This window comes from Eptatretus burgeri, chromosome 4 (assembly GCF_056783735.1).
Source record: "Eptatretus burgeri isolate ZD-2024b chromosome 4, Ebu_testis_v1, whole genome shotgun sequence".
In the NCBI taxonomy this organism is placed as follows: Eukaryota; Metazoa; Chordata; class Myxini; order Myxiniformes; family Myxinidae; genus Eptatretus; species Eptatretus burgeri.
In genome coordinates, this window is record NC_140964.1 from 77,506,534 (window position 1) to 77,532,357 (window position 25,824).

At 41.9% G+C, this 25,824-nt stretch overlaps 2 protein-coding genes across 4 annotated transcripts in view; one reads left to right on the forward strand and one right to left on the reverse strand.

The window, feature by feature from the left end:
- Positions 1-12,376, forward strand: part of LOC147028422 (corticotropin-releasing hormone receptor 2-like) — a 262,752-nt gene extending 250,376 nt beyond the window's left edge. The window contains exons 14-15 of one of the 2 annotated variants that reach the window (XM_085878796.1): positions 10,064-10,191; positions 11,113-12,371. In XM_085878796.1, coding sequence (XP_085734922.1) covers positions 10,064-10,180 — 117 coding nt within the window. In that variant the 3' untranslated portion in view covers positions 10,181-10,191; positions 11,113-12,371. Of the gene's footprint in view, positions 1-10,063 lie in introns of both variants that reach the window. The other variant, XM_085878795.1, reaches the window with a different exon arrangement.
- Positions 3,217-15,568, reverse strand: LOC147028423 (uncharacterized). Of its 2 annotated transcripts, none has more exons than XM_085878815.1 (4): positions 15,415-15,568; positions 9,536-9,673; positions 8,338-8,475; positions 3,217-5,851 (listed from the first exon to the last, which is right to left on the reverse strand). In XM_085878815.1, exons 1-4 carry the CDS (start codon positions 15,451-15,453, stop codon positions 5,750-5,752), a joined length of 417 nt encoding a protein of 138 aa, XP_085734941.1. In that variant the 5' UTR covers positions 15,454-15,568; the 3' UTR covers positions 3,217-5,749. The 2 variants fall into 2 exon arrangements, with proteins under 2 accessions (XP_085734941.1, XP_085734942.1); XM_085878816.1 differs by lacking the exon at positions 15,415-15,568 and adding an exon at positions 14,267-14,591 and having other exon boundaries at positions 3,229-5,851.
- Positions 15,569-25,824: the final 10,256 nt, after the last annotated feature.

The window sequence follows — 25,824 nt, forward strand, 5'->3', positions numbered from 1 at the left end:
GGGAGGATGTCAGAGAGATCAAGTTGCGGTGCATAATTTGGGAATGTCAAGATCTCTGACCTTGATTTCGCAGATGATGCAGTCATCTTTGCAGATACTCCAGCTATCCTTTTGGGGGCCCTCGAGGTGCTGAATAAGGAGTCGGAGCCGCTGGGATTACGGGTTTCCAGGGTCAAAACTAGGATCTAGGCTTTAAGTGACATCTTGGATGCTGCTATCCTGTCTGTACCTGTTTTTGGTGAGGATGTTGAGGTCATGGAGAGATTCACTTACTTTGGCAGTGATATTCATGTCTCTGCTGGCTGTGAGCCAGAGGTCAACAGACATCTGGGTCGGGCCTCGGGAGTCATGGATTCACTGGATCATGGGGTGTATTGCTGTCAGTACCTTTGCAGGAGGATGAAGTCCAAGTCTTCAGGTCCTCAGTGTTTCCAGTCTTGCTCTACGAATATGAGACTTGGACTCTGACCAGGGATCTGAGATGAAGACTAAATTCCTTTGGTACCAGGTCTCTTCGGAGAATCCTTGCCTGTTGCTTGTCGGACTTTGTGTCCAATGAGCAGTTGCTGAGAGAGACTGACATGAGATTTGTTACCTGCATATTCTGTGAGCATCAGCTGCGGTTGTATGGACATGTGGCTCATTTTTCTGATGATGATCCTGCTCACCAGATTATCTCAGCAAGGGAGCCTCGTGAGTGCAGGAGGCCATGGGCCATCCACGTGCCTTGTGGTTGCAGCAGGTTGATCAGCATCTCAAGGAGATGGGGATGGGCCAGGCATCTGTCTGGTGGATGGCCACATGGAGGCCCCTGGAGTATCGGCAGAAATTGGATGCAGCGGCGTGCTGCTCTGGCACATGCTCTCACACTTGACCTGACTTGATGGAGAGGGAAAATGCAAACAGCATCTTCTGTCATTGAGCTGACAAGCCAGGAGCAACAATTCGTGTTTATTGCCACATCTGATACAATTTAAATGCTGTAATGGTGGAGAGGTGCTCCATTTGAAATTGTTTGTGTGATATACGTAGCTTTTTGATGCCTAGCGTCCATAAGAAAAAATTGTATTGGTGTCAAAGCCAGTGACCAATTAAAAATTCACAGTAGGATTTGAGCTGATACCAGTTTCATTAATAAACTTGAAAGAGCAATCAAATTGCAGCCCCTCACCAGGACTTGTTTTGTGTGGTTTGTGTGTTATATAATTGATAATAGACGTACTAGCAGTCCCATTGTTCAATTGTGGCAGAGAGGGGACAATTTGAATAGTACGTAATTATACACCTGTCTGTGATTTCTTCAAATGTTCCAATGATACTCACGTTCCAATAGTAAGTAATTAATAGATGTACAGGGAGTCCCCGACTTACGAACCAACCCAAATCAGGTATTTTTTTTGTTATTATTATTTATTTATTTTTCATGTCTGAGCCGTGAACGTTCACTCATACGTATGAACCAATCGTGGGCAGAGCAACTCGGGACTCACTGGTTTGATGGAGCTTGACTCTTTCTTCCTTGAGATGTAAAGAGTCTGAGCATCACGTGGTCTACAGTATCCCATGTTCTCTGCAATACTGGACTGTACTGTATTGCTCATCGTTGCATTCATAGTGCCGCGTATTTTACCGTGACAACGAACCCTACTTATAGCTGATAAACATTTCAGTGAAGTTCCTGCAATGAAGAAATGCAGAAACTTAACTATGGAGAAAAAACTGGGGAGACATTATAAAATGATCTGATAAAGGTGAAACTCCTCCTCAAATTGGTCGTTCCATAGACCTTAATTGTTTGACGATCGGAACAATTATAAACAACATAAGATTTTATAACTGTACATTAAAATTCTTTTTTATGTTATTGTATTGCTTATTATTGTATTTTATTTATTATTGTTATATAAAGGTAGTTGAAGGTTAAAAAAAAAAAACATCATTTGTATAAAGTGACTCGGTAGGGTACATACAAGTACATGTATTATAGGGTTATCGGCAGCATTTTCTGACTTATGTACCAATTGACTTACAAACAGACTGCAGGAATGTAACCCATTCATAACTCGGGGACTCCCTGTACTCACATTCCAATAGTTCGCAATTAGTAGATGTACATTTCAATGGTACGTAATTAGGAGACGTACTCACGTTCCAATCCGAAGTAATTTAGAGATGTGCTCACGTTCCAATATTATGTAATTAATAGACGTACTCGCCTTTCAATGGTACGTAATTAATAGATATAATCGCATTCCAATCGTATGCAATTAAGATGTACTCATGTTGCAATAGTATGTAATTCATAGACCGTTTCAATAGTACATAATTAATAGACGTACTCACATTCCAATGGTATGTAATTAGACATACTGTTGTCACGGTCCAATGGTACTTCATTACATGTACTGTGCTCACGTTCCAACGTAATTAATAGACGTACTCACACTTCAAGAGGACATAATTAGTCGACGTTGTCATGTTCCAATGGTATATAATTAATAGACATACTCACCTTCTGTGCAAACAGACAGACAAACTGACTCAAAATGCAATATCCTCTCCTCTGGCGAGGGTAAAAAAAAATTCAGGAAATACAACGTGGTGACGAGTTTTCCAAAAACATGAAGCTATGTGCAAATGACATAGGATGAGTAGGCAAGCTCAAATATGCAGTAGAAGGTGAGAGTGAAGATGAACTTTTCGAAGACGAACATAATATAAACATGGACCTGTCGAATTGCTTTGCTAAAGTTCAGCTGTACTGACTTTGGCCCATTACGCATTGTCTATAGAACCTGCTCATCATCACGCTCTGGAGCTACAACCAGAGGTTATGCAATCTGGCAACACGAGGTTGCTTATTTTGCCAAACTATAAAATGGCGTAACATTTTATCCCAAGTACTGCAACACTGGAGGTTTTTGGAAGTCGCAACACAGCAATCTGTGGTCTACGGTGTTCAAGTATAAAATTAAATTGAAATAAAATAAAGGTTTTAAAGGCTGTTGACAAAAAAAAAAAACTTTTTTGGAAGTTTATAGCCATTTGATGCACCATCTTTTTACATCCCCTTATATAACACATTACATTAGTTATTCGTGCCTGTTGTTTATGTCATTTAGGATGTCCCTAAAAACAGTAACTTTCCTGTTTTGAATGATTTTCAATTTTATTTTACTGCAACACAGGTAGACAGACTAAAAAAATTACCTTACTCCTCCTTGTGCTTGCACATTCGGGATGAGATTCGGTACAATTAGTAAAATTCAGAGCCAAAGTACTGCTAAAACTGCAGGTTCGTTTTCCGATTAGTGTTCTAGTGTTAAAAATATAACATTCAATTGAAATTAAGTTGTTCTTAGATCATCGACTGACCTCTGTAGACAGACAAAGTGACCCAATTTCTTGACCACACTTTTCACTTCACGCAATGGGGTAATGAACGTTCTGGCATCCAATCAAGACTGCCCAACTCAAGGTTAGAAATGATATTCTGCACAAAGTGGACCAATAATCCAGACCCATCAGCTGCTTTTGATCATTCAGAAGTGGAAAAGTGGGAGGAGAAAATTATATCGTAGGGAGGGAGGAGCATGAAGTTAGAGAAGGATCATGAGTGCAAGGAAGGATTGAAGCAGTTGTACAGATTTTTATCAATTTATTAAACCTTCCACTAAAGGGAAATTGATTTTTTTTTTTGTAATTACTTTTTTGCATTCACTTGTAAATGAAGTTCATGATAAATCACAATAACAAAAAAAAAAGAAAACAAAGACACCATGCAGAGCACAATACTTGCAAAATCCCTCAAACAAATTTGACCATAAAAATCATTGGTGGTTGGATTCAATGACCTGATATGCAAAGCATCTTCAAATTTCAAGTCAATTGGATGAAAATTTAAGACTGGAGAAATATGACAAAGTTGTTGACCTTTGGCCTATGTTGACCTTTTGAACTTTTGACCTCAAAAACAAAAGGCTTCTTGCTTATGATGAACTCTACCAGGTAGTGAAGTTTGGTGAAGATCAGCTTAAAACTGCGATTTGTAGGCAGTTGACACACAAACAAACAGACAGAATGAAAAATCACTCGTAGAGTGACAACTTGGCAAAACGGAACGCCACTCGGTAGAGCACATACCTCCGCCAGGCTGAACAGTTTAAATTTTATATCCCACTGATGGGTCGGATCTGAATCCAGACCTTAACCAAAGTCAAATCGGGTTGGTCTTGTCACCTAACTAACTCTTCCACCTCGTTTTGTCACAAGTCCTCCACAACTTTTAATGATATCTTGCTGAACATAGTTTTTGGCCCCATCTCTCAATGGTGAAGAATGACTTTTTAAAATTCTCGGATCCGGATCCAGATTCAAATCTTCACCAAAATTGAATCAATTATTCCTTTTCACACACCCAACCTGTCCACAAAGTTTTTGCGGAATCCATCCATAACTTTTTGAGATATTGTGCTCCATATCGTTTTTGGCCCTATTTCTCAATGGTGAAGAATCACTTGAAAAATTCTCTAATCCGGATCCAGAATCAGATATTCATCAAAATTGAATCAATTCTTCATGGTGGCATTCCCAACCTGTCCCACATGTTTCGTATGAATCCATCCATAACCTTTTGAGATATCATGAAATATCATTTTTAGCCCCATCTCTGAATGGTGAAGAATCAGTTAAAAATTAAATAATTCTCGTTTCCACATATGGGTTCAGATCTTCACCAAAACTGAATCAATTCTTCCTAGTGGCACTTCCAACCCAACCTGTCCACTAAGTTTAGTGTAAATCCATCCATAACCTTTTGAAATATTGTGCTATATATCGTTTTTGGCCCGATCTCGCAACAGTGAAGAATCACTGAAAAAATTCTCAGATCCGGATCTGGATTTGGATCTTCACCAAAATTATGCGTCCTGTCCTTGGCCGGTCAACTACACACATAAAAAAAATTCAGAAGGATTGCTTGAAAACCGTGGACAAAAATCATGTGACAAACAGACAGACAAACACTACAGACAAACGCTACAGACCAACACACTTGGCAAAAAAATATTTTTCACCAAGTAATAAAGCACACAACCAACCAATATACTTGAAAAATCTTCGGTTTTCGCAAGTAATGAGTGATAACACAGGTTACCTTAATGTTGATAGCACACACGTAGTTATTGTGCTGCTTCAAACCAAAGTGACTTGCTCAAGTGCGATAACGCTCCTCAGACAACAGTAAAGTAACCACTGCACGGAAGTCGTTCATCAGAGTGAGAAATTAATTTCTGCTGTAACATCAAATTCAATGGAATGGTTTCATAAGATAGGTACCGATTACTTGTTGGTTTTTTTTAACCCAAAACCCATGCTACGTCCTCTGTCCCTTTGATAAATCTGTTTGGGGAATAAAATACAAGGCATTGATCCTTTGAAATGTGTATAGAAAACTGGGAATGAAAGGGTGAAATGAGCGAGGGCACTTTGGTTTCATTTACAATGCATTGTATCAAATTGTTCTGGAACAATGATTTGATTCAAGCTGACTAATTGAAACGTTGATTCAAAATTGTTTATGAGCTTGAAGATATGAAGATTCAGTTGGCACAAAATACACCATCTGGTGACACGTGACCAGGAGGAAATTGGTTATGCCTTTTCCTTTTTGGGTGTCAGCGCTTGAGTTCCATTGACCTGAGAGAGAGGCATGGGGTGTAAACCTGGACATGTTCAGGTGAGTTCAACCTCAGCGCAGGCGGATCTCAAAGCAGATGCAGTTGCATGCATCGCACTGGGGAGGCTGCCAGGCACAGGTGCAGTCACAGCCAGGGGGCAGCCAGGGCACCACCTGCAGGATGAGGGGAAGAGAGGAACTCATTCACCAAATTGTGGAATCATCTCTTTGTGTCCGGTGTCTTGTCCTCCATTTTTTGACATGTACTACCTATCACGACTTCGTTTTCTCAGCCATGCACATCCATGATCTCTTCTTTACTTTTTGATTCTTTCCCATTGTTCCACTCTGGGCCATTGTTACTCATTTTTGTGTTACTAATCCTCTCTTCCATGTGCATGTCCACCCTCACCCATACCCTTTGATAGTCTGTAAACCTGCTGTGTTCAGCTCCTGGGCCAGAGCCTAGAGCTGTCTATAAAAAAAGGCTTTTCCAAATGGACCATTTGTAAATACTGTACTGTAGTAGTTTATTTCCCATCTCCAATTCCAGTTGCCAAACGGATTTGTGTACGTGTTAACCTTCCTTCCTCTACAACCCCTCTGCATTCCATTTTTGGCAAACTCACAGGCTATTTATCCCTACTTTGCCAAAGTCCGTTCTCTTCCATAGTCCAATAAGGGGCCATCTGTTGTTACACATGCCTGGTGTTAGCTTAATGGTTAGGGTGGTGGGCTTGGGATCCTAGGAACCTGAGTTCAAATCCCATTTTCTATTGAATTAATACCAGGTGGGGTTGACTCTGCCTGTCATCCTTCCGAGGTCGGCAAAATGAGTGCCAGCTTGCTGGTATACTGTGTCGTAGTGGCGACCCATCCAGGATTGTGCCCAATAGCCAAGGAGACTGCTTAGGCAGCACCAACGCTCTGCACAGAGCATGGTCTCAATGGATGGATGGATTGTTACCCCATGCACATAGCGCAAAGCAGAGTTAAGCAATATGTGACTTTTGAAATGACGTTTGAATGCTAAATGAAGCCTTTCACGCATGCGCCATGTGTGCATTTGCAGTGACTCATTTCTGCTTGCACGGAGACTTTTAACCCGGTGTCACGAGTGCAAAATCTGTAATTCAAATTGTCTTTTGAACATAATTTCCAGCTTTAAACGAAAGAGTGGCAAGTTAAAAGTGGTTAACCATAATTGTGTTCCTGGATCTTCTTCTTCTTGCATATGGCAGACTATGCTGCTGCTGATGTGCCCCAATACCAGTACACTGGTTCTCATTTCACCAACCTTGGAAGGATGACAGGCTGAGTCAACCCCACCTGTTGTTAATTCAGTGGGAACGGGGCTCAATCTCAGGTCCCTAAGATCCCAAGCCAGCCACCCTAACGACCAAGCACATGAGAAATATCCGTGGAAGAGAGGAGTTGGGTTCGTACCATTTCCTGTTGATACAATTAGCTAACGGCGGACATCGTTATAACTCACATATACACAGACATGAACAGACGCTTATCCTTTCACCAATAAATGCAATAATAGAGTAGAATTTCTCTTGTGGCCCCGCAACCAAGCAAAAAATATATACGAGTACTGGTAACAACACTCACAGCCTTTACAACTCCCACTCACAACCCCTTCCTCCCAGACACGATGAATTGTAAATATCATCATTTTAAACTTACCCTGTGCATCGACAAGCACCAGATATAACCTTGCCATCGGTGTTGAGACCAATGAAGGTTTGGTTAGAACGCACCATCTTCAGCCTGTGACCGGTGCACATTGCCGGGAGTTTTTGCAAAAAGAATTGTACCATATTAACTTTTTGCACGATTTCATCAGGAACTTCTCCAACTGTTTTGTTGTGCAGAGGCACAGCCCTTTCTCAAAAGGTACGCTTGTAAGTACTTACAACTTCTTTAAGAAGTTTTTTTTTGAATCGTTTGATTCCACAATCCTTTTCTGGGAGGCATGAAAGTTGTCCAGGCGGCCCCAATTTACTTCATTACGAGGGAGTTTCAGCACATGCACGCCGAGCAATCGGGGTTGATATACGTCATTTCCTGTATTCCTTTAGGATGCTCTCCTTCCAGTAAACCCCCTCCTGGTTAAACTCCCAAAATCAAAGCTAACAGTAAACCCTCAACTTTGTTCCTTTTTCTTCATATTTATGGAACTGCTGTCCTTAAACTTCAATTCCTTTTTTCCTCCAGGGCTTCAAAGCAGGTAGTGCACCACCACCTCACATCTTCCCCCATCCCTACCTGTTATCTTTTTCTACCCCGCTTAACCCTGTCTAACCCAACCCTCTTTCGTGCATGCAACAGTTTCCTCCCCTCCTCTTTTCCTGTTTGTTCGTTCCCTTGTTGCATCCACCTGTGGCTTCACTGCCGCTCCGTCACATCGCTCTTCTACGATCCGAGATTTTGTACATAAAACAATTATGGGGCAAGGATTCACCAAGCCTCTCCCAAACATAATTCAGATTTTTTGTTTTTTTTTAATTTTCTTATTGATGTTCAGAGTTTATGTTGAAAAGATTATCCATTATGAAATTCACCGATTGGCATCTGTAAAGAGCTACGCAGCATTTTCATAAGCACAACCACCACAGTTCGTACTAAATGCACCAAGTGCAAAGGTCACTCACTCTGCAGCATCTGTCGTGACAGGTAAGAGGTGTAGGAACCATGATGTCACAAGCTTGGGCACATGCAGCACAACGGTCCCAACACCAAGAACTACCGCTGCATAATCCATCTCCGTCACATGCTGCACAACCTCGTGACTGGAAATAGGTTTAACATGCGTGTGTGTGCAGAATCACCATGTTATTTTTAAATTCTGTGCAGTATTACACTTCATATCAAGCTTTTATCTTTTTCTTCTTGCTCTTGTATGCCACAGTGAGGGGAATTTTGTTTGGTGCTGATTTTTCTACATATAGCATTTTAGTGCTCATTGCTCATTATCCTGAGGGCATTAAGGGTCAACCACAGTCTGGACTGGCACCATATGTACGCGAGAACGAGTGGGGCAAGCAGATTACTCCAATAACGTTCATTAGTGGGCCAGCTGGGCTTTTTCACAACAATCTAACATTACCATGGCAATTCTTCCCTCTACGTCTTTAAGACAGCTGTTTCAGCACCACCATCTCAGATCATCCCCCAACCAAAACCATTATCTTTTTTTTTTCCATACCTGTTAAACCACCATCACACCCCCTCAAATTTTGCTTCTGTATCCCTCTTCTCCACCCCTTGCGTTCTCCCCTACCCCTCAACATTACCCGCATCCCTCATTTGTCCGTCTCCGTCTATTTTCTCCCTTGGCCCTGCTGTTGGCTTTTCCCCCCTTCTCTTTCTGTTGTTCCTTTTGCTATGTTGCATCCTAATCCGTTCTGTATTTGATCTCTTCCATGAGCCTCGATTCTCATTCAATGGTCAAAGTCAATAGAATACAAAAAAAAAAATCTGCTCTTGCTCACACTCATGGGCTTATCAGGCTGAAAGACAATTATCATATTCTGAATGAAATTTCTTACAGATGCTCAATGTAAGCTGGGTAGTAAACGAAATGTTATCAGGCTGGAACGTGCAATGATGTTCTCATGACTGTTCATCGAGGATTCTGAGGGTTTGCCGAAGACCTCCGAGGCTGTTCTTTTCATTTTTTTGGATGTGGTTTGAAGCATACTCAATATTTAGTGGCCATACACAACGAATCGGTAAGCTTTCTACATGACTTTACAGTACATATAATATGATTCTTACTAAACGATCCAAAGAACCAAATCAGTTCAGTGAAATGTCTGTTAATGTAGAAAAGACCGATGAATTATGTACCAGTAAACAATTCCGCAGAGCGAACACCAGGCCAAGGCAGATTATATATGCCAGCACAGCAAGGCCCAATATGGCGGCAGGTGGTAAAAGTAATCTGGTGGATGATGCTGGTGCAGGAGGAGGAAGAAATGTCACCGGCTGAGAAGAGACAACACCATGCATATTATTCGATGAAAATTAGTTACACCTCAAGACCACAGCTTTTACCCGTTTAGGGTCCATGTGCAAAGTAGATTTGTGAAATGGGTCATTTTGAACATCATCTCCCAAATACCCAGGACACCCAAGTGTGTATACAATATGTATATGGCCCCTTATCAGATCATATGCCATGCTCTGTAGAGAGCATTCATTCTGCTGAAGCAGTTTCATGACGAGGGTTATATTTACAATTGTGGATGGGTTGCTACTCCGACACAAGAAGTTAGGGCAGGAATTTGGAATTTATTCATGGTGTCGGCGAAAGCTCGCCTACTTTTCATGAAACACACTGTGGGATCTTTAACATCCACCAACTGATGCCGACAGATGGGACGCCTGCTGAACATCCATCCGAGGGACGGCACACACATTGATGAATCAGCGTGCCTGCAAAAAACCAGGATGACAGTTTGTAGCTGGGTTAGCATTAAGAACCCAAGCTAAACAGCTCAGAGGTGAGTGTGCACACCCCTTGGCCATCCTGCCAGCACTTCACATATGCAAGTTGTAAATTGTCATATTTTGGCTTTAGCAGTATTCACTGTTTTCATTGGTAAAGAATTGTGCATTTTCATTCGGATGGAACATGGGAAAGACCACATACTTCATATGCTCACATGCAGCTAAATACCCATCTTGTTATTCTAGTACAGCACCTGAGGATAAAAACCAAACACCAACATATAAAGATCCATCCATTGGGACAATACTCTGTACAGAGTGTGAGTGCTGCTGAAGCAGTCTCCTGGGCTATTGGGCACGATCCTGGATGGGTCGCCACTCTGACACAGGATACTCAAATGGCTCAATCATCCCAGCAAGCTGGTTCTTATTTTGCTGACCTCAGAAGGATGACAGGCTGAGTCAACCCCGCCTGGTATTAATTCAACCATTAAGGCCACCACCCTAACCATTAAGCCAACACCAGGCATGACATAAAAAGATAACTATCTCCAAATGCACAAGATAAATGGGATGAAGGAAGAGTCAACTATTTATTATATACTTGGGGGTTGAAGTGTCAGGGGTTTGAAGAGATGAACTTGATCACAAAAGTTCATGTTTCCTGCCTGTAGAGTTGGACCATTTGTTCCATCATGCCTGTGCCTTATCCCCATTCTAACTTAATCTGTCAATTTATTTCTCTTCAATATAGTTACGGTTCTCGGAACCGTATGCATACAACATACAGTTGTCCCGAGTCAGTTATTCCATTAATATACGTGGAGATAGATCCCTTCCTTGTGTAGTGGGAAGACACGGGGGTGCGTTGTGATGGGCTATAGTAGGTTATTAGATCATTATTCCCCCTTTTATTTTATTCCCTCCTTTTATTTTCTGAGGTGAAATCGTCTCGCTTGCTACCCTCGTTTCAGTGGCCACAGCGTTCCACCGTCTATCCAGCGACTCGTTTTCAGAGGCAAAATCCCGACGTTCGCTATGGAAGCCGCATCGGCATCCACCTTCCCAAACCCAGACACGCGTGGCGTGGGCGGGCCAAACTAGCGTCTGGCCGAAACCCCGCCCAGAAAAGCGGACCACATGAAGGCCCGGTCCAATCGGGATGCTCGGATCGGACGATGACGTCGGTTTCGCCATGGCTCCTCCCCGAGCTCCTTGATCTATAAAGTACGGAGCAATCCTCAGAGTTGGGGCGAAGTTGGGGTAGATCGAATGGAGGAAGTTGGGGTGGATGGAAAGGAAGAAGTTGGTCGGAGTTGTTGGATGTGAAGGTATCGAGTCGAGTTGGTTTTGCGGGTCGTTGGAGAGGTCGACTTAGAATTACGAGTTGTTTGGTCGTTGAAGAGAATTGCAAGTTGGAGAGGTTGAAGAGAATTGTTGTGAAAGTGTTCCTGCTGCCTGGCTCTGCCTACGTCTCGCCTCGACGGCCCGCCTACTGTACTGGTCCTCGTCCACACGACCTCAACTAAGCCTCTTATCTGGTCCTGCCTACTGCTCATCTCTCACCTCTTTGGACTCCGCCAGACACGTTTACCACACATGTGCGGCTGTGGACCGAACTGCACAGCTTTTGCCAGGTGCCGCACCACAGAGCAACCCTTCCCCCAAAACGCTCAGGTACCAAAAACTGTAACCTCAACTCCCTCCCTCCCTCCCTGGCTGCAAAAGGTCCCTTTCCTTTTCATTGGGTTTATTTTGTCTGAGTGTGTTGGCGCCTGTCCGTTAGATAAACCTGTATAAGATCTTCATTGTTGCTTATATTAATCTCGTGTCAAGTCTGCACTGTGTCCACTTTTGTAAGTTGCTTGTAAATTTCAGCACCACACCTCTCTCATCTTTCCCCTGGATTACATACCGAATAAACCTTTTTATGTGCCACATGCTTTTCCCTGCTTATTGTAAATAAATAATTGTGGAAATGTTCCCAGCTCGTCTTTGTCTTTTCCTCCATTGGTCCAGCATAGTTCGAATCTGAGTTTAGCCAGGTTTTTATTCCCGATAATCCGTTCCTTCTAGCCGGTACGTCCTTGGCAGTACCGCTCGACTGCATCCGATCCGGAAAGGTAGTCGGTAGTTGGTAGAGTGATCCGGTTCGGGCAAGGCGTACCGAGGGCGTGGTTTCCCGGTAGTCGAAACCGTGTGGTTAATTAGGTAACTTGATTCTAGACAGGAGGACCCTACGCCACGCGGTTGAGGTATTGGCATCCACGGTCGGATAAGCGACCCGCCGCATCACGGAATTATCCATGAGCGACGGCCTACAATTCCGGGGAGTCTGGTGGAAATCGACGTAGCTTTCCCCACCTAGTGGTCGTTCTCCGCCGGACCCCCGGCCCGCAACAATACCATTGATTTAATCTAACTTGATATGTACAGCCTGGTATAATTGGCACACATTTGATACATTAACAATCGTCATGTAAAGAGAAGTGAGAGCAAGACCTGAGGAGAGGATGCCATGTAAAACAGAGATCATCAAGCTCTGTGCTTCTGCTCGTTTGTGGGAAATACCAATAATGTTGAGCGCTCTCAATCCCACAGCATGCAGGTGAGACAGATGTGAATCAGAGGCACCAGCCCATATTGGAGAGCATTACTCCCCTGACCTACAAAGGATGTATAGGTTACGAGTACTGATCTTTCCAAGAAAAGACCCTGACAAAGGATGATAATCTGCAGCAGGCTTTGGAAGCTACCATTGATGTATGCTCTGCCAAGAAGAGGTTATAGCTGATGGTGAGGTCCAGAAGTTGTCCAGTGATTATTTTTGGATGTCATGAAATAAAAATTTGAATTTGAAACGTACATGTCATGAAATCCATTGACTGGTAATCGGCATCCACGACCGTCCTTGACCATGCTATGGAACGTTGGCTGAGGCCCTCGTTTTTTTCCTTCTACCCTTATTTTTTTCCACCTTTATTAGCCCCCCCTCCCCCACCCCCACCTCCTGGCAGGAGACGGGTTTTGCATTCACTTCTGCCATCTGTGTGTGTGTCCGTCCATCCAAGCCATAACATTTTTACCATTTGAGCTTTTGTCATCAAATCTTCAACAAACATTTTTTTATGAGAATTATGGACAACATAAATTAATAAAATGTACAATCTTTTTTTAACTGTTGTTTTTGTCAAATTTTGTTCCAAGCAAGAGTACCAAGCAGACGCGGACGGGCCTTGCTTTCCACGGCATCAATAAGGGCAAGGTGTGAGGCAGTGGCGCCAACCCAAGGGGAGAGCAGTACTCCAAACTGCGAATGAAGACCTTGTAAGTTGTCAAAAGTCCAGATTGGCCAAGGAAAGACCTTGCGCGATGGAGGATGCCCAGTTGGCGGATGGCTTTCAAGGCCACCCTGTAAATGTGGTCTGTCCAAGAAAGACCATGGCTGATGGTGAGGCCCAAAAGTTTGAGTGACTTAACCTCTTCAAGTGGTCTGTCCTGTATCCATCTCTCCTCTCTCTCTCTGTCCTGCATCCATGTCTCCTCTCTCTCTCTGTCCTGCATCCATGTCTCCTCTCTCTCTCTCTCTTTGTCCTGCATCCATCTCTCCTCTCTCTCTCTCTGTCCTGCATCCATCTCTCCTCTCTCTCTCTCTGTCCTGCATCCATCTCTCCTCTCTCTCTCTGTCCTGCATCCATCTTCTCTCTCTCTCTCTCTGTCCTGCATCCATCTCTCCTCTCTCTCTCTGTCCTGCATCCATCTTGGTCCGAGTACTGACAGACTCACTCAAGCTGAACAAACATGCTGGTAACGCTTCATGAAGGATTTACAATTTCAGGCATCAGGAATCAAGACCACCAAGAAACGAAGGCAACTTCGAATTAAAGTTGTGAACTTTTGTAAAGGGGGACGGGGAGAGGAGGGTATCAGGTACTAAGTGAATAAACAAATCTTGGAATCTGATGACATTAAAAAAAAAAAAAACTCATGGGATATGTCGAGGAGATTGTTGGGGAGATGGAGATGGACCTCCTCATGAACCTCGTTTGGTGAACACAATCATAGTAACTAACACAAGGTGTTTATTAAACGCGTCATCGTCATCCAGTCATTGAGGTGGACCCTTACCGCCATGTCCGGCCCGGTTCGCACGATGTTCCCCCGTGAAACGCACACATGAAGCTGATCCCCCTTGGCCTTGTGGCTTCTCCACACAGTCCACTAGTCGAGCACGTTCCAACTACGTTAGGCCTTCAAACGTGGAAATCTCATTTTACATGATAAATCAATTGAGGGGTTAATAATAAATAAATAAAAATATATATTTCACTTGTTACTCTTCTTCCAGTCTTCTCACGGATTCGGACGGAGGGGGGGGGGGGGTGAGAAAGAACAAGAGCAGCGATTCACGTCTCACGTGACGTTTAATTCGCTCCAGTCGTCAAGGGAATCCGCGCGTGCTCGCGTTGCCTTGGTAACGTCAAACCGATTAAACGTGGGATTTTAATTAAACGCTAATCGTGTTAACGTTAATAACAAAGGCTGGTTTAATCGCCACGCCGATGAGTATTTTGAAGAAACTTCATGTAATCGCATTTGCTTTGTTTAATCTCGCAAAGAGATTTCAATACGTTTTATATTATATCAAATGGCCTTTTAATTTATCCGCTATAAATGTTAATGAAACGGACAACGGATCTCGCATCTTTAAACATCGCACCCATCTTGATGACCTGATGAAAGATAATAATATATCAGGTTAATGCTCCAAATTATTTATAATATCCAATAAGTTTAATTGAAGCTGAAAAAGTGCATTCGAACTGAGATTAGTATAACTTTCGTTATCTATAAACAGACGGTGAGAGTAATAGCAAGTTAGTATTGAAAATAGTAAGTTAATTAAAAAAAAAAATATTTTAACTGGAGAAAAAAAAACCCCACAAAATACACCGCTCTAAACAACACTGGGTAACCCGTAATATACACCGCCCAGAACTATTTTGCCAAAGCAAAACAAAAGGTCGAAAAGCGATTATAAAACAGCGAGAGGAAATCATGTTGGAAAAGGAAAAGGGTATAAAATGAAACAAACATTGTATAAGGGAGTAAACTGCATTGCACATCGTAATTAAATGGGGGGAGAAAAAAATTCACTGCGTTCTCAGAGAATCATCATCATCATCATCATCATCATCATCATCATCATCATCATCATCATCATGCAGAGTCGCAGAAAAATTCCCTTAAATCTCCCAATGATATTTTCTGCACACCTGAACACGTGTTAACGGAGGGTGCACGGCGAGAGTCATCGCAACGGCAATCTCTGATTTCCACCCCGATGCGCGTTCATTCCCTCTTGAAGACGACGACCGTGGGGGAGCAGTGGGAGCAGTGTTTCTCAACCGGGGTTCCCCGGAACCCGAGGGTTCCGCAAGAGGTCGCCAGGGGTTCCGCGAGAAACAGTAATAAATCGGCTCATGTAGTTTTGAGTCGTTTTTGTTTGATTTAATATTCGTAATTTTATTATACAAGTACGGCATATTGTTGGAAACTCCTTGGTTATTATAATAGAGGCTTCAACCTCTTATATTATTTACAATTATAACAACCATAGGGAATGTATTTAACGATGTCTATATGGCGCCAGTGTGAAACCGCCCTCACTGGTTAGTGGACGTCCTGTACGCGGCGGATTCGGCTATCATTGAGTGACTGACTCAAGTACGGGACGCATGCACACACGGTGTCCATCTATCTTCTCTGTGCTTCCTAGCGCGAGGTCTCTCTTCTCTCTTCTCTCTTCTCTCTTCTCTCTTCTCTCTTCTCGGTTAGTTCTTCTGTTTACCTTTATTGCTTCAGCTTTATTTGTTTAAGTTTTGTTGATCAAGTTACATGAGGTGTGTTTCTTTTTTTTGGATTTAAAAAAGATTTTTTTTTTTGTGAAGTAAAACCTCAGTGTGAGGTCTCATAAACGAGAAGTATGTTTTTTTAGTTTTTTTTTTGTGAAGTAAAACCTCGGTGTGAGGTCTCATAAACGAGCAGTATGTTTTTTGTGAAGTAAAACCTCGGTGTGAGGTCTCATAAACGAGCAGTATGTTTTTGTTTTGTTTTTTTGTGAAGTAAAACCTCGACGTGAGGTCTCATAAACGAGGAGTATGTTTTTTGTTTTTTTTTGTGAAGTAAAACCTCGGTGTGAGGTCTCATAAACGAGCAGTATGTTTTTTTTGTTTTTTTTGTGTGAGGTCTCATAAACGAGCAGTATGTTTTTGTTTTTTTTTGTGAAGTAAAACCTCGGTGTGAGGTCTCATAAACGAGCAGTATGTTTTTGTTTTGTTTTTTTGTGAAGTAAAACCTCGACGTGAGGTCTCATAAACGAGCAGTATGTTTTTTGTTTTTTTTTGTGAAGTAAAACCTCGGTGTGAGGTCTCATAAACGAGCAGTATGTTTTTTTTGTTTTTTTTGTGTGAGGTCTCATAAACGAGCAGTATGTTTTTGTTTTTTTTTGTGAAGTAAAACCTCGGTGTGAGGTCTCATAAACGAGCAGTATGTTTTTGTTTTGTTTTTTTTGTGAAGTAAAACCTCGGTGTGAGGTCTCATAAACGAGCAGTATGTTTTTGTTTTGTTTTTTTTGTGAAGTAAAACCTCGACGTGAGGTCTCATAAACGAGCAGTATGTTTTTTGTTTTTTTGTGAAGTAAAACCTCTGTGTGAGGTCTCATAAACGAGCAGTATGTTTTTTTTTTTGTGAAGTAAAACCTCGGTGTGAGGTCTCATAAACGAGCAGTATGTTTTTGTTTTTTTTGTGAAGTAAAACCTCGACATGAGGTCTCATAAACGAGCAGTATGTTTTTTGTTTTTTTGTGAAGTAAAACCTTGGTGTGAGGTCTCATAAACGAGCAGTATGTTTTTTGTTTTTTTTGTGAAGTAAAACCTCGGTGTGAGGTCTCATAAACGAGCAGTATGTTATTTTTTTTTTTTTTTGTGAAGTAAAACCTTGGTGTGAGGTCTCATAAACGAGCAGTATGTTTTTTGTTTTTTTGTGAAGTAAAACCTTGGTGTGAGGTCTCATAAACGAGCAGTATGTTTTTTTTTTTTTTTGTTTTTTTTTTGTGAAGTAAAACCTCAGTGTGAGGTCTCATAAACGAGCAGTGTTTTTTTTTTTGGTGAAGTAAAACCTCGGTGTGAGGTCTCATAAACGAGCAGTATGTTTTTTTTGTGAAGTAAAACCTCGGTGTGAGGTCTCATAAACGAGCATTATGTTTTTGTTTTTTTTGTGAAGTAAAACCTCGACATGAGGTCTCATAAACGAGCAGTATGTTTTTTGTTTTTTTTTGTGAAGTAAAACCTCGGTGTGAGGTCTCATAAACGAGCAGTGTATTTTTTTTTTTGTGAAGTAAAACCTCGGTGTGAGGTCTCATAAACGAGCAGTATGTTTTTGTTTTTATTTTTTTATTTTTTTTTGTGAAGTAAAACCTCGGTGTGAGGTCTCATAAACGAGCAGTATGTTTTTGTTTTTTTTTGTGAAGTAAAACCTCGGTGTGAGGTCTCATAAACGAGCAGTATGTTTTTTGTTTTTTTGTGAAGTAAAACCTCGGTGTGAGGTCTCATAAACGAGCAGTATGTTTTTTTTTTTGTGAAGTAAAACCTCGGTGTGAGGTCTCATAAACGAGCAGTATGTTTTTTTTTTTGTGAAGTAAAACCTCGGTGTGAGGTCTCATAAACGAGCAGTATTTTTTTTGTTTTGTGAAATAAAACCTCGGTGTGAGGTCTCAAACGAGCAGTATGTTTTTTGTTTTTTTTGTGAAGTAAAACCTCGGTGTGAGGTCTCATAAACGAGCAGTATGTTTTTTGTTTTTTTGTAAAGTAAAACCTCGGTGTGAGGTCTCATAAACGAGCAGTATGTTTTTTTTTTTTTTTTTTTTTTTTTGTGAAGTAAAACCTCGGTGTGAGGTCTCATAAACGACCAGTATGTTTTTTTTGTTTTTTTGTGAAGTAAAACCTCGGTGTGAGGTCTCCATAAACGAGCAGTATGTTTTTTGTTTTGTGAAGTAAAACCTCGGTGTGAGGTCTCATAAACGAGCAGTATGTTTTTTGTTTTTTTGTGAAGTAAAACCTCGGTGTGAGGTCTCATAAACGAGCAGTATGTTTTTTGTTTTTTTGTAAAGTAAAACCTCGGTGTGAGGTCTCATAAACGAGCAGTATGTTTTTTGTTTTGTGAAGTCAAACCTCGGTGTGAGGTCTAATAAACGAGCAGTATGTTTTTGTTTTTGTTTTATGAAGTAAAACCTCGGTGTGAGGTCTCATAAACGAGCAGTATGTTTTTTTTTTTTGTGAAGTAAAACCTCGGTGTGAGGTCTCATAAACGAGCAGTATGTTTTTTTGTTTTGTGAAGTAAAACCTCGGTTTGAGGTCTCATAAACGAGCAGTATGTTTTTGTTTTGTTTTTTTGTGAAAAACCTCGACGTGAGGTCTCATAAACGAGCAGTATGTTTTTTGTTTTTTTGTGAAGTAAAACCTCGACGTGAGGTCTCATAAACGAGCAGTATGTTTTTTTGTTTTTTTTGTGAAGTAAAACCTCGGTGTGAGGTCTCATAAACGAGCAGTATGTTTTTTGTTTTGTGAAGTAAAACCTCGGTTTGAGGTCTCATAAACGAGCAGTATGTTTTTTTTGTTTTTTTTGTGTGAGGTCTCATAAACGAGCAGTACGTTTTTGTTTTTTTTGTGAAGTAAAACCTCGGTGTGAGGTCTCATAAACGAGCAGTATGTTTTTGTTTTGTTTTTTTTGTGAAGTAAAACCTCGGTGTGAGGTCTCATAAACGAGCAGTATGTTTTTGTTTTGTTTTTTTTGTGAAGTAAAACCTCGACGTGAGGTCTCATAAACGAGCAGTATGTTTTTTGTTTTTTTTGTGAAGTAAAACCTCTGTGTGAGGTCTCATAAACGAGCAGTATGTTTTTTGTTTTTTTTGTGAAGTAAAACCTCGGTGAGAGGTCTCGTAAACGAGCAGTATGTTTTTTGTGTGAAGTAAAACCTCGACGTGAGGTCTCATAAACGAGCAGTATGTTTTTTGTGTGAAGTAAAACCTCGATGTGAGGTCTCATAAACGAGCAGTATGTTTTTTGGTTTTTTTGTGAAGTAAAACCTCGGTGTGAGGTCTCATAAACGAGCAGTATGTTTTTGTTTTGTTTTTTTTGTGAAGTAAAACCTCGGTGTGAGGTCTCATAAACGAGCAGTATGTTTTTGTTTTGTTTTTTTTGTGAAGTAAAACCTCGACGTGAGGTCTCATAAACGAGCAGTATGTTTTTTGTTTTTTTTGTGAAGTAAAACCTCTGTATGAGGTCTCATAAACGAGCAGTGTTTTTTGTTTTTTTTGTGAAGTAAAACCTCGGTGAGAGGTCTCGTAAACGAGCAGTATGTTTTTTGTGTGAAGTAAAACCTCGACGTGAGGTCTCATAAACGAGCAGTATGTTTTTTTGTTTTTTTTGTGAAGTAAAACCTCTGTGTGAGGTCTCATAAACGAGCAGTATGTTTTTTGTTTTTTTTGTGAAGTAAAACCTCGGTGAGAGGTCTCGTAAACGAGCAGTATGTTTTTTGTGTGAAGTAAAACCTCGACGTGAGGTCTCATAAACGAGCAGTATGTTTTTTGTGTGAAGTAAAACCTCGACGTGAGGTCTCATAAACGAGCAGTATGTTTTTTGGTTTTTTTGTGAAGTAAAACCTCGGTGTGAGTTCTCATAAACGAGCAGTATGTTTTTTTTTGTTGTTTTTTTTTTTGTGAAGTAAAACCTCGACGTGAGGTCTCATAAACGAGCAGTATGTTTTTGTTTTTTTCATTGCCAATAAATTTGACAAAAAGGGGGTCATTTTTTTTCCTTAAACCAGGTATCCGAAAAAAAAATATATTATATTTACCACGTGAACTATGATAAAAATATAAAAGAGCTAGATATTAATAATGTTATATTATAGTTTTTATGCAGGGGTTCCCTGAGACAAACTATTTCGCAAGGGTTCCATAAGGGTAAAAAGGTTGAGAAACGCTGAGTGGGAGGCTCGAATGTTCCGTGTTCCTGCTGCTGCGTTCAGTCGACCTTTGGTCACATGACATGTGCCTTTTTACAGGGCAGCGACATCGCGCTGTTATATCATTGGCTATTCTGTCCTGTGTCTTCTGTCACACTTATTGTTGGGTATGATGTGGGCGGAGATTGCCGGGTGGATTGTGGGCGGAGTTGATGCCAAAGAGCGACGTTTTTTTTTTTGTGCTGAATCGTTTTCTGTGTGATGCCTGAAGTTGATTTTCTGAGCAGGAAGTGATAATCTTCCTGATCCGTTGGTTGTTGATGCGCAGTGTTGTAACTCTCATTCTTCATTGTTCTCTTGTGACTTGTGAACTTTTCCTGACTATCCCATCCACGTACCAGTTTGTATACCTGGATCACGTCGTCACAGTGTTCTGTTAAGTAGTTGATTTACACGGAAGTTGGAGTACACCGCGCACGTGCCGGTGTTCAGTTGGTGGCCGTTGGCAAGCAGCTTGCTAAGCCAGCTGTTTCGCGTCAACTGCTTTGCAAGTCCCTCCTCGGCAAACAGAGCAAGCGATGGAGGAGTGTCTCGTCTTGTGAGCAAGAATGGCCGTCCGATTCGAAATGATACTCTTGTTGAAAGAGTGTGGGGGGGGGGGGGTGCAGAAGATGAGGGGAGAAGGCCGGATGAGTAGGAGAAAAGGTTCTGTGGTGCTGGGTTGAGGTACAGTGTGGAGTAATAAGAGAGGGGGCAGAAGGCAGTTGAGGATATGAGAGTGCAGGGGAAGGAGGCAGCTTTGTGGGGGGTGATTGAAGGGAGAAGAATGAGTGGGGAAGAGTTGAGGAGAGGGAGTTTTTGAGAAAGGTGAGAGGGGAAGCTTGGAGAAGAAGAGTGATGGTTGATTTGAGATGGAGGGGTGAATTGGCAATGCAGTTGGAAAAAAAAAAAGATGATTGATGGAACATGCATTAAAAACTGGGGTTTTAAAAATGTTTAGTTCAGAGATGCAACCAAAGACATTTCTTGAGGGATGCAATAAAGGCAAGTTAAGAGAATTAGACCGGGAGCCCGGGGCCCTGAGCTCAAACGAACGAGGTACTTGTATCTAAGCAGAGGGGCATGAATGGAGTATCAAAAGACATATAAAAAGTTATTTCTGCTGAGTACCACCCTCTGTGTGAGGACCCTGGTGACCCTCCAAAGGGGTCCTTAAAATTGGTGAGATCAAACATTGGAAGTACCAGTTGGTATCACTTCCATATGATGCATATGACCAACCTTACAACAAAACCACATGTGACAGACATGCCTACTACTGCAAAAGGCCCCCCAGAAGCCCCAACAAGGGCCCCCAAAAAAGGGGCAAGCTCAAACATTGGAGGTACTAGATAAAACCAGGTTTAAATTCATATATACATCCCACAGAGTGTAAAATGTCCATTACCAGACAAATTGTCTGCTGCATTGGCCTTTTTTTTTTTTTTTTTTTTTTGTATACCTTGGTCGAGGCTCGTATGAGAGCTAACACACAACTCACAGCAAGGAGGCATGAGACAAGAGGGGCGGGAGTGGAAGGGACAAAACAGTGGGGAACAGACACATTAGGTGAACTGTGGAAGGGAGAGGGATGGGGATGGGACGGGGAACATGGCGAAGAGAAGATGGACATTTCAGGGACTTTCAGGAAGGAAAGCAGGAGAAATGAAGGAAGTGGGCTTGGGTGGATTATCGGGGGTAGAAAAGATCGAGGATTTGGATGGGGGAAGATAAGAGGTGGTGGTGAACAGCTGTTTTGAAAGCCTGGAGGGAAGAATGGGAAAGAATAGAGTGAGGAAGTTTATTCCAAAGGCGGGAAAAAAGAGGAATGAAAGAGTGAAGATGAGCAGTGATTCGTGATTTTGGTAGTTTTACCAGAAGGGGGTTGTTGGCGGACCTTAAGCGCCCTGTGGAAATGTGGTGGGGACAAATCGCAGAGAGAGCAGGGGGGGCAAGGCTGGAGAGGAGTCGGTAGAAGACAGAAAGACCACCGACCAACCTGCGGTGATCGAGTGAGAGGCCCAAAGACTCAGCTTCATTGCGGGAGATGCCGATGATCTTAAATGCCCTGGTTTCGACAGCGTGAAGCCGAGAAAGGTGGGAGGCAGGAGCACCAGCCCAGAGGGGAGAGCAGTACTCCATCAGGCTACGGACAAAAGCTTTGTAAGTGGTCAGGAGCTCAAGAGGGCCGAGGAAGGACTTAGCACGACGGAGGATTCCCAGTCGGCGACTGGCTTTTGAGGCAAGGTTGGAAATGTGACTTTCCCAGGAAAGGTCATGGCAGATAGTGAGACCTAGAAGCTTGAAAGAAAAGACTTCTTCCAGAGGATTGTTGAGAAAGTGGATGGGGGGGTTTTGTAAACGGTCCTTTCGAAGAGACATAGTGAGAGTGTGAGATTTGTCTGGATTGAAAGACATGTTCCACGTGTTGGACTAGTTTGTGATTTTATCCAGATCTGCAGTGAGTGAAGAAGCTGCTGCTTGCCGGTCTGAGGGATGACAGATGGTACGGCAGAGGGTGGAGTCGTCGGCAAAGAGAAATAGAGGATTTTCCAGAGAGTCCGAGAGATCATTGATGAAAACCAGAAAAAGAACAGGGCCCAGAATGCTACCTTGAGGAACTCCAGCCTGCACAGGAAGAGGGGATGAAAGAACTCCATTTAGGGCCACACGTTGACTGCGACAGGAGAGGAAGTCTGCGAGCCATGAGTGGAGATGGCCTTGAATACCATGGGCCTGACCAGAACCCCCAAAACTTAGCTCTAAATAGGGCAAAACATTACAGTAGACCAAAAATACACAATTGGCATAATTTTGCACATTATGCTAGCACACCATTACCAAAGGAAACATTTATGTTTAACAATTTAACAAAAGAACTACAAAATACTAATAAGCCTACTGGTATCACACTATGAACCAGTAAACTCGGAAAAACTACAGGCTCATATTGTACTGAAACAATCGGAAATATACGGACATAAATAGTTCTAATGTTTCCTAACTTCTAAGGTCTCCGAACTCGGAAATCTTTGGAAGTAATAACAGTTCGAATGTTCCCTGACCTCTCCTAATATAACATCTCCGAACTCGGGAAAAGAATGTTCGGAGAAGTTAGGAAACATTAGAACTATTTATGTCTTCATATATTTCCGAGTGTTTCAGTACAATATGAGCCTGTAGTTTTTCCGAGTTTAAGGCCCAGTCACACCTTGACGTTTTAGCCAGCGATGGCAACGTATTAAAATTTATGTAAAACGCTGGCTTAAGTTGAACTTTTGATGTTTTTCTTTAAAGATTCGGACGTATTCATAGCGACTTGGTCTTATATATAACGCATTAGTAATGGACACAGAACATTTCGTTGTGTTATAGATAACTTCTACCAACGAATGCTGAACCTGTTGTCGGCCAACACAACCTATGCCCAACGATAGTCTAACTTAGGCATAGCGCGTTGCACGCATCGCTGACGATGTCGTGACGTAGCCTATTTAAAGGCTGACTCACAACGATTCGAATCATAACTGCCGTAGAAATGGAAGTGTCAACATCGCAGTCACACCTTGGCGATCTTGCCAGCGTATGCCGACCTAAGAAAAATGTGTCTAAAACGTTGGGGCACGTCAAATACTGTATGAGTAAGTTTGGTATATGTGAGTAGAACGCTAAAGTACGCTATCATATGTCGTAGTAAGTAGAGTACGTCAAGAAATTTTAAACATGTTCAAAATTTTACGACGTACTTGGCGTATGACACACATTCCGCATGCGATGGGGATAAGTTGTACACACGATATGCGGACGCTTACACACGTCCACAAAGGCTACTTATAAGCTACTCATAAGTCGAAACGCGTCGCGGTAATGTCTTTTTTTACGCGAAACTTATTTCTAACTTGTGTTTGACGTGCTTTGAACCAATTCTTTACGTAGTCCCAACACACATTGACGTATGTAGACGTATTCCAATGACGTCTTCCGGTCGACAAAAAAAAATAAATGAACGTGTTTCTAACTTACAACTGCCATATAAAAACGTGTTCCCAGCGATTTTGGGAATTGGTATATAAAAGGGGACCCCAACAGTGTTTTCGAGTCCTTTTTGAGTCGATGTCCATGTCAGCAGTATCAGTATTCGTTTTGGTAGTTTATGGTATTAGTAGTAGTTTGTTCATGTTGGCAGTAGTAGGTGAGTGTGAGGGGGAGGGTGTGGGTTATGATGGATCCTCCTTGTGTCCACGGGTAGGAAACATCTTTGCACCATTGTTCGAAGTTCTTCGCGGATAATTTTTTATGGGCCTTTTTCAACAATGAGCTATGGCTTGTTTTTACGATTTAGGTCTATTCATAACGGGTTGGACAAATGCACAATGAACTAATAATGTGCATAGAGCGCTTCGATAACTTATAGATACAGTATACCAACGAATAATTATCGTGTAGCCGGCGTTCACAAACTATGCCCAACGATAGCCGAACTTATCCATATCGTGCGGCAGTTTATCTTTGCCGGTGACGTGGGGTTTGCTATTCATAGGCTGCCACTCAACGATTTAAATGGCTGCATCTCCACTATTGAAAGTAGACGCTTGCGCTCAACAATTGGATTTTTTTTACACTCAACGACTTTTTAACGGTACCACTCAGCTATTTTCATTGTTTACAATGAACGATTTAAATTGCTGTCACTCGCCTTTGTTTTTTGACGCTGGGGTTTGGAAATTTGAAGCGTTTCTTCTGAATGTGTTAAAACCCTCAAACTCGACTATTTTAAATAGACTCTGCCGATGGACAATTGGTATCATAGCCAAGCTAGACATCGAAGTGTGAACATCCTCGTCATGCCGAAGAAAAGTTTGAAGAATGCTGCAAATAAGTGTCCTGGCCGTGGCCGTGGATGCTGACGCAAGGACGATCCATTATATCGACGTCTTTCAGCCGATGAGTAACTTAAAAGTAACGTCTGTCGACGTGTGGCAACGATCGCGTAACGTGCCAACAACACGTTAATCGTAGGTTAGAAATAAGTTTCGGGTACGCTAAACATTACCTCGGCGTGTCTCAACTTATGATTAACTTACAAGTAGCATGTGTTGACGTCTGTCAACGATCGCAGACCGTGCATGCAACTTGTGGCCAGCGTAGCGGAACGTGTGAGTCATACGCCGGCATACGTCGTGAAATTTCAAGCATGCAAAAATTTGGGGACAACCGAAAAGTACAACGTTTAAAGCCAGCGTACAACAACGTATAGCAGTGTTTTTCAGCGTGCTCTCAATGTTATCAAAACTTACCCATAACGTATTCAACGTGTGCCAGCGTTTTAGAAAAATTTTTTAAAAATCGACATACGTTGGCTAAAACGTCAAGGTGTGACTGGGCCTTTACTGGTTCATAGTGTGATACCAGTAGGCTTATGAGTATTTTGTAGTTCTTTTGTTAAACATAAATGTTTCCTATGGTAATGGTGTGCTGGCATAATGTGCAAAATTATGCCAATTGTGTATTTTTGGTCTACTGTAATGTTTTGCCCTTTTTAGAGCTCACTTTTGGGGGTTCTTGTAGGGCCAATGCAGCAGACAATTTGTCTGGTAATGGACATTTTACACTCTGTGGGA

Excerpts from the sequence above, each read along its gene's own strand:
- LOC147028423 (XM_085878815.1), bottom strand. The coding sequence starts at position 15,453 with ATGACTCTCGCCGTGCACCCTCCGTTAACACGTGTTCAG. Across the intron at positions 8,476-9,535 it reads CTCTGCGGAATTGTTTACTG|TCACGAGGTTGTGCAGCATG; the intron begins GTACATAATTCA and ends ACCTATTTCCAG. Across the intron at positions 5,852-8,337 it reads GTCACGACAGATGCTGCAGA|GTGGTGCCCTGGCTGCCCCC; the intron begins GTGAGTGACCTT and ends CTCATCCTGCAG.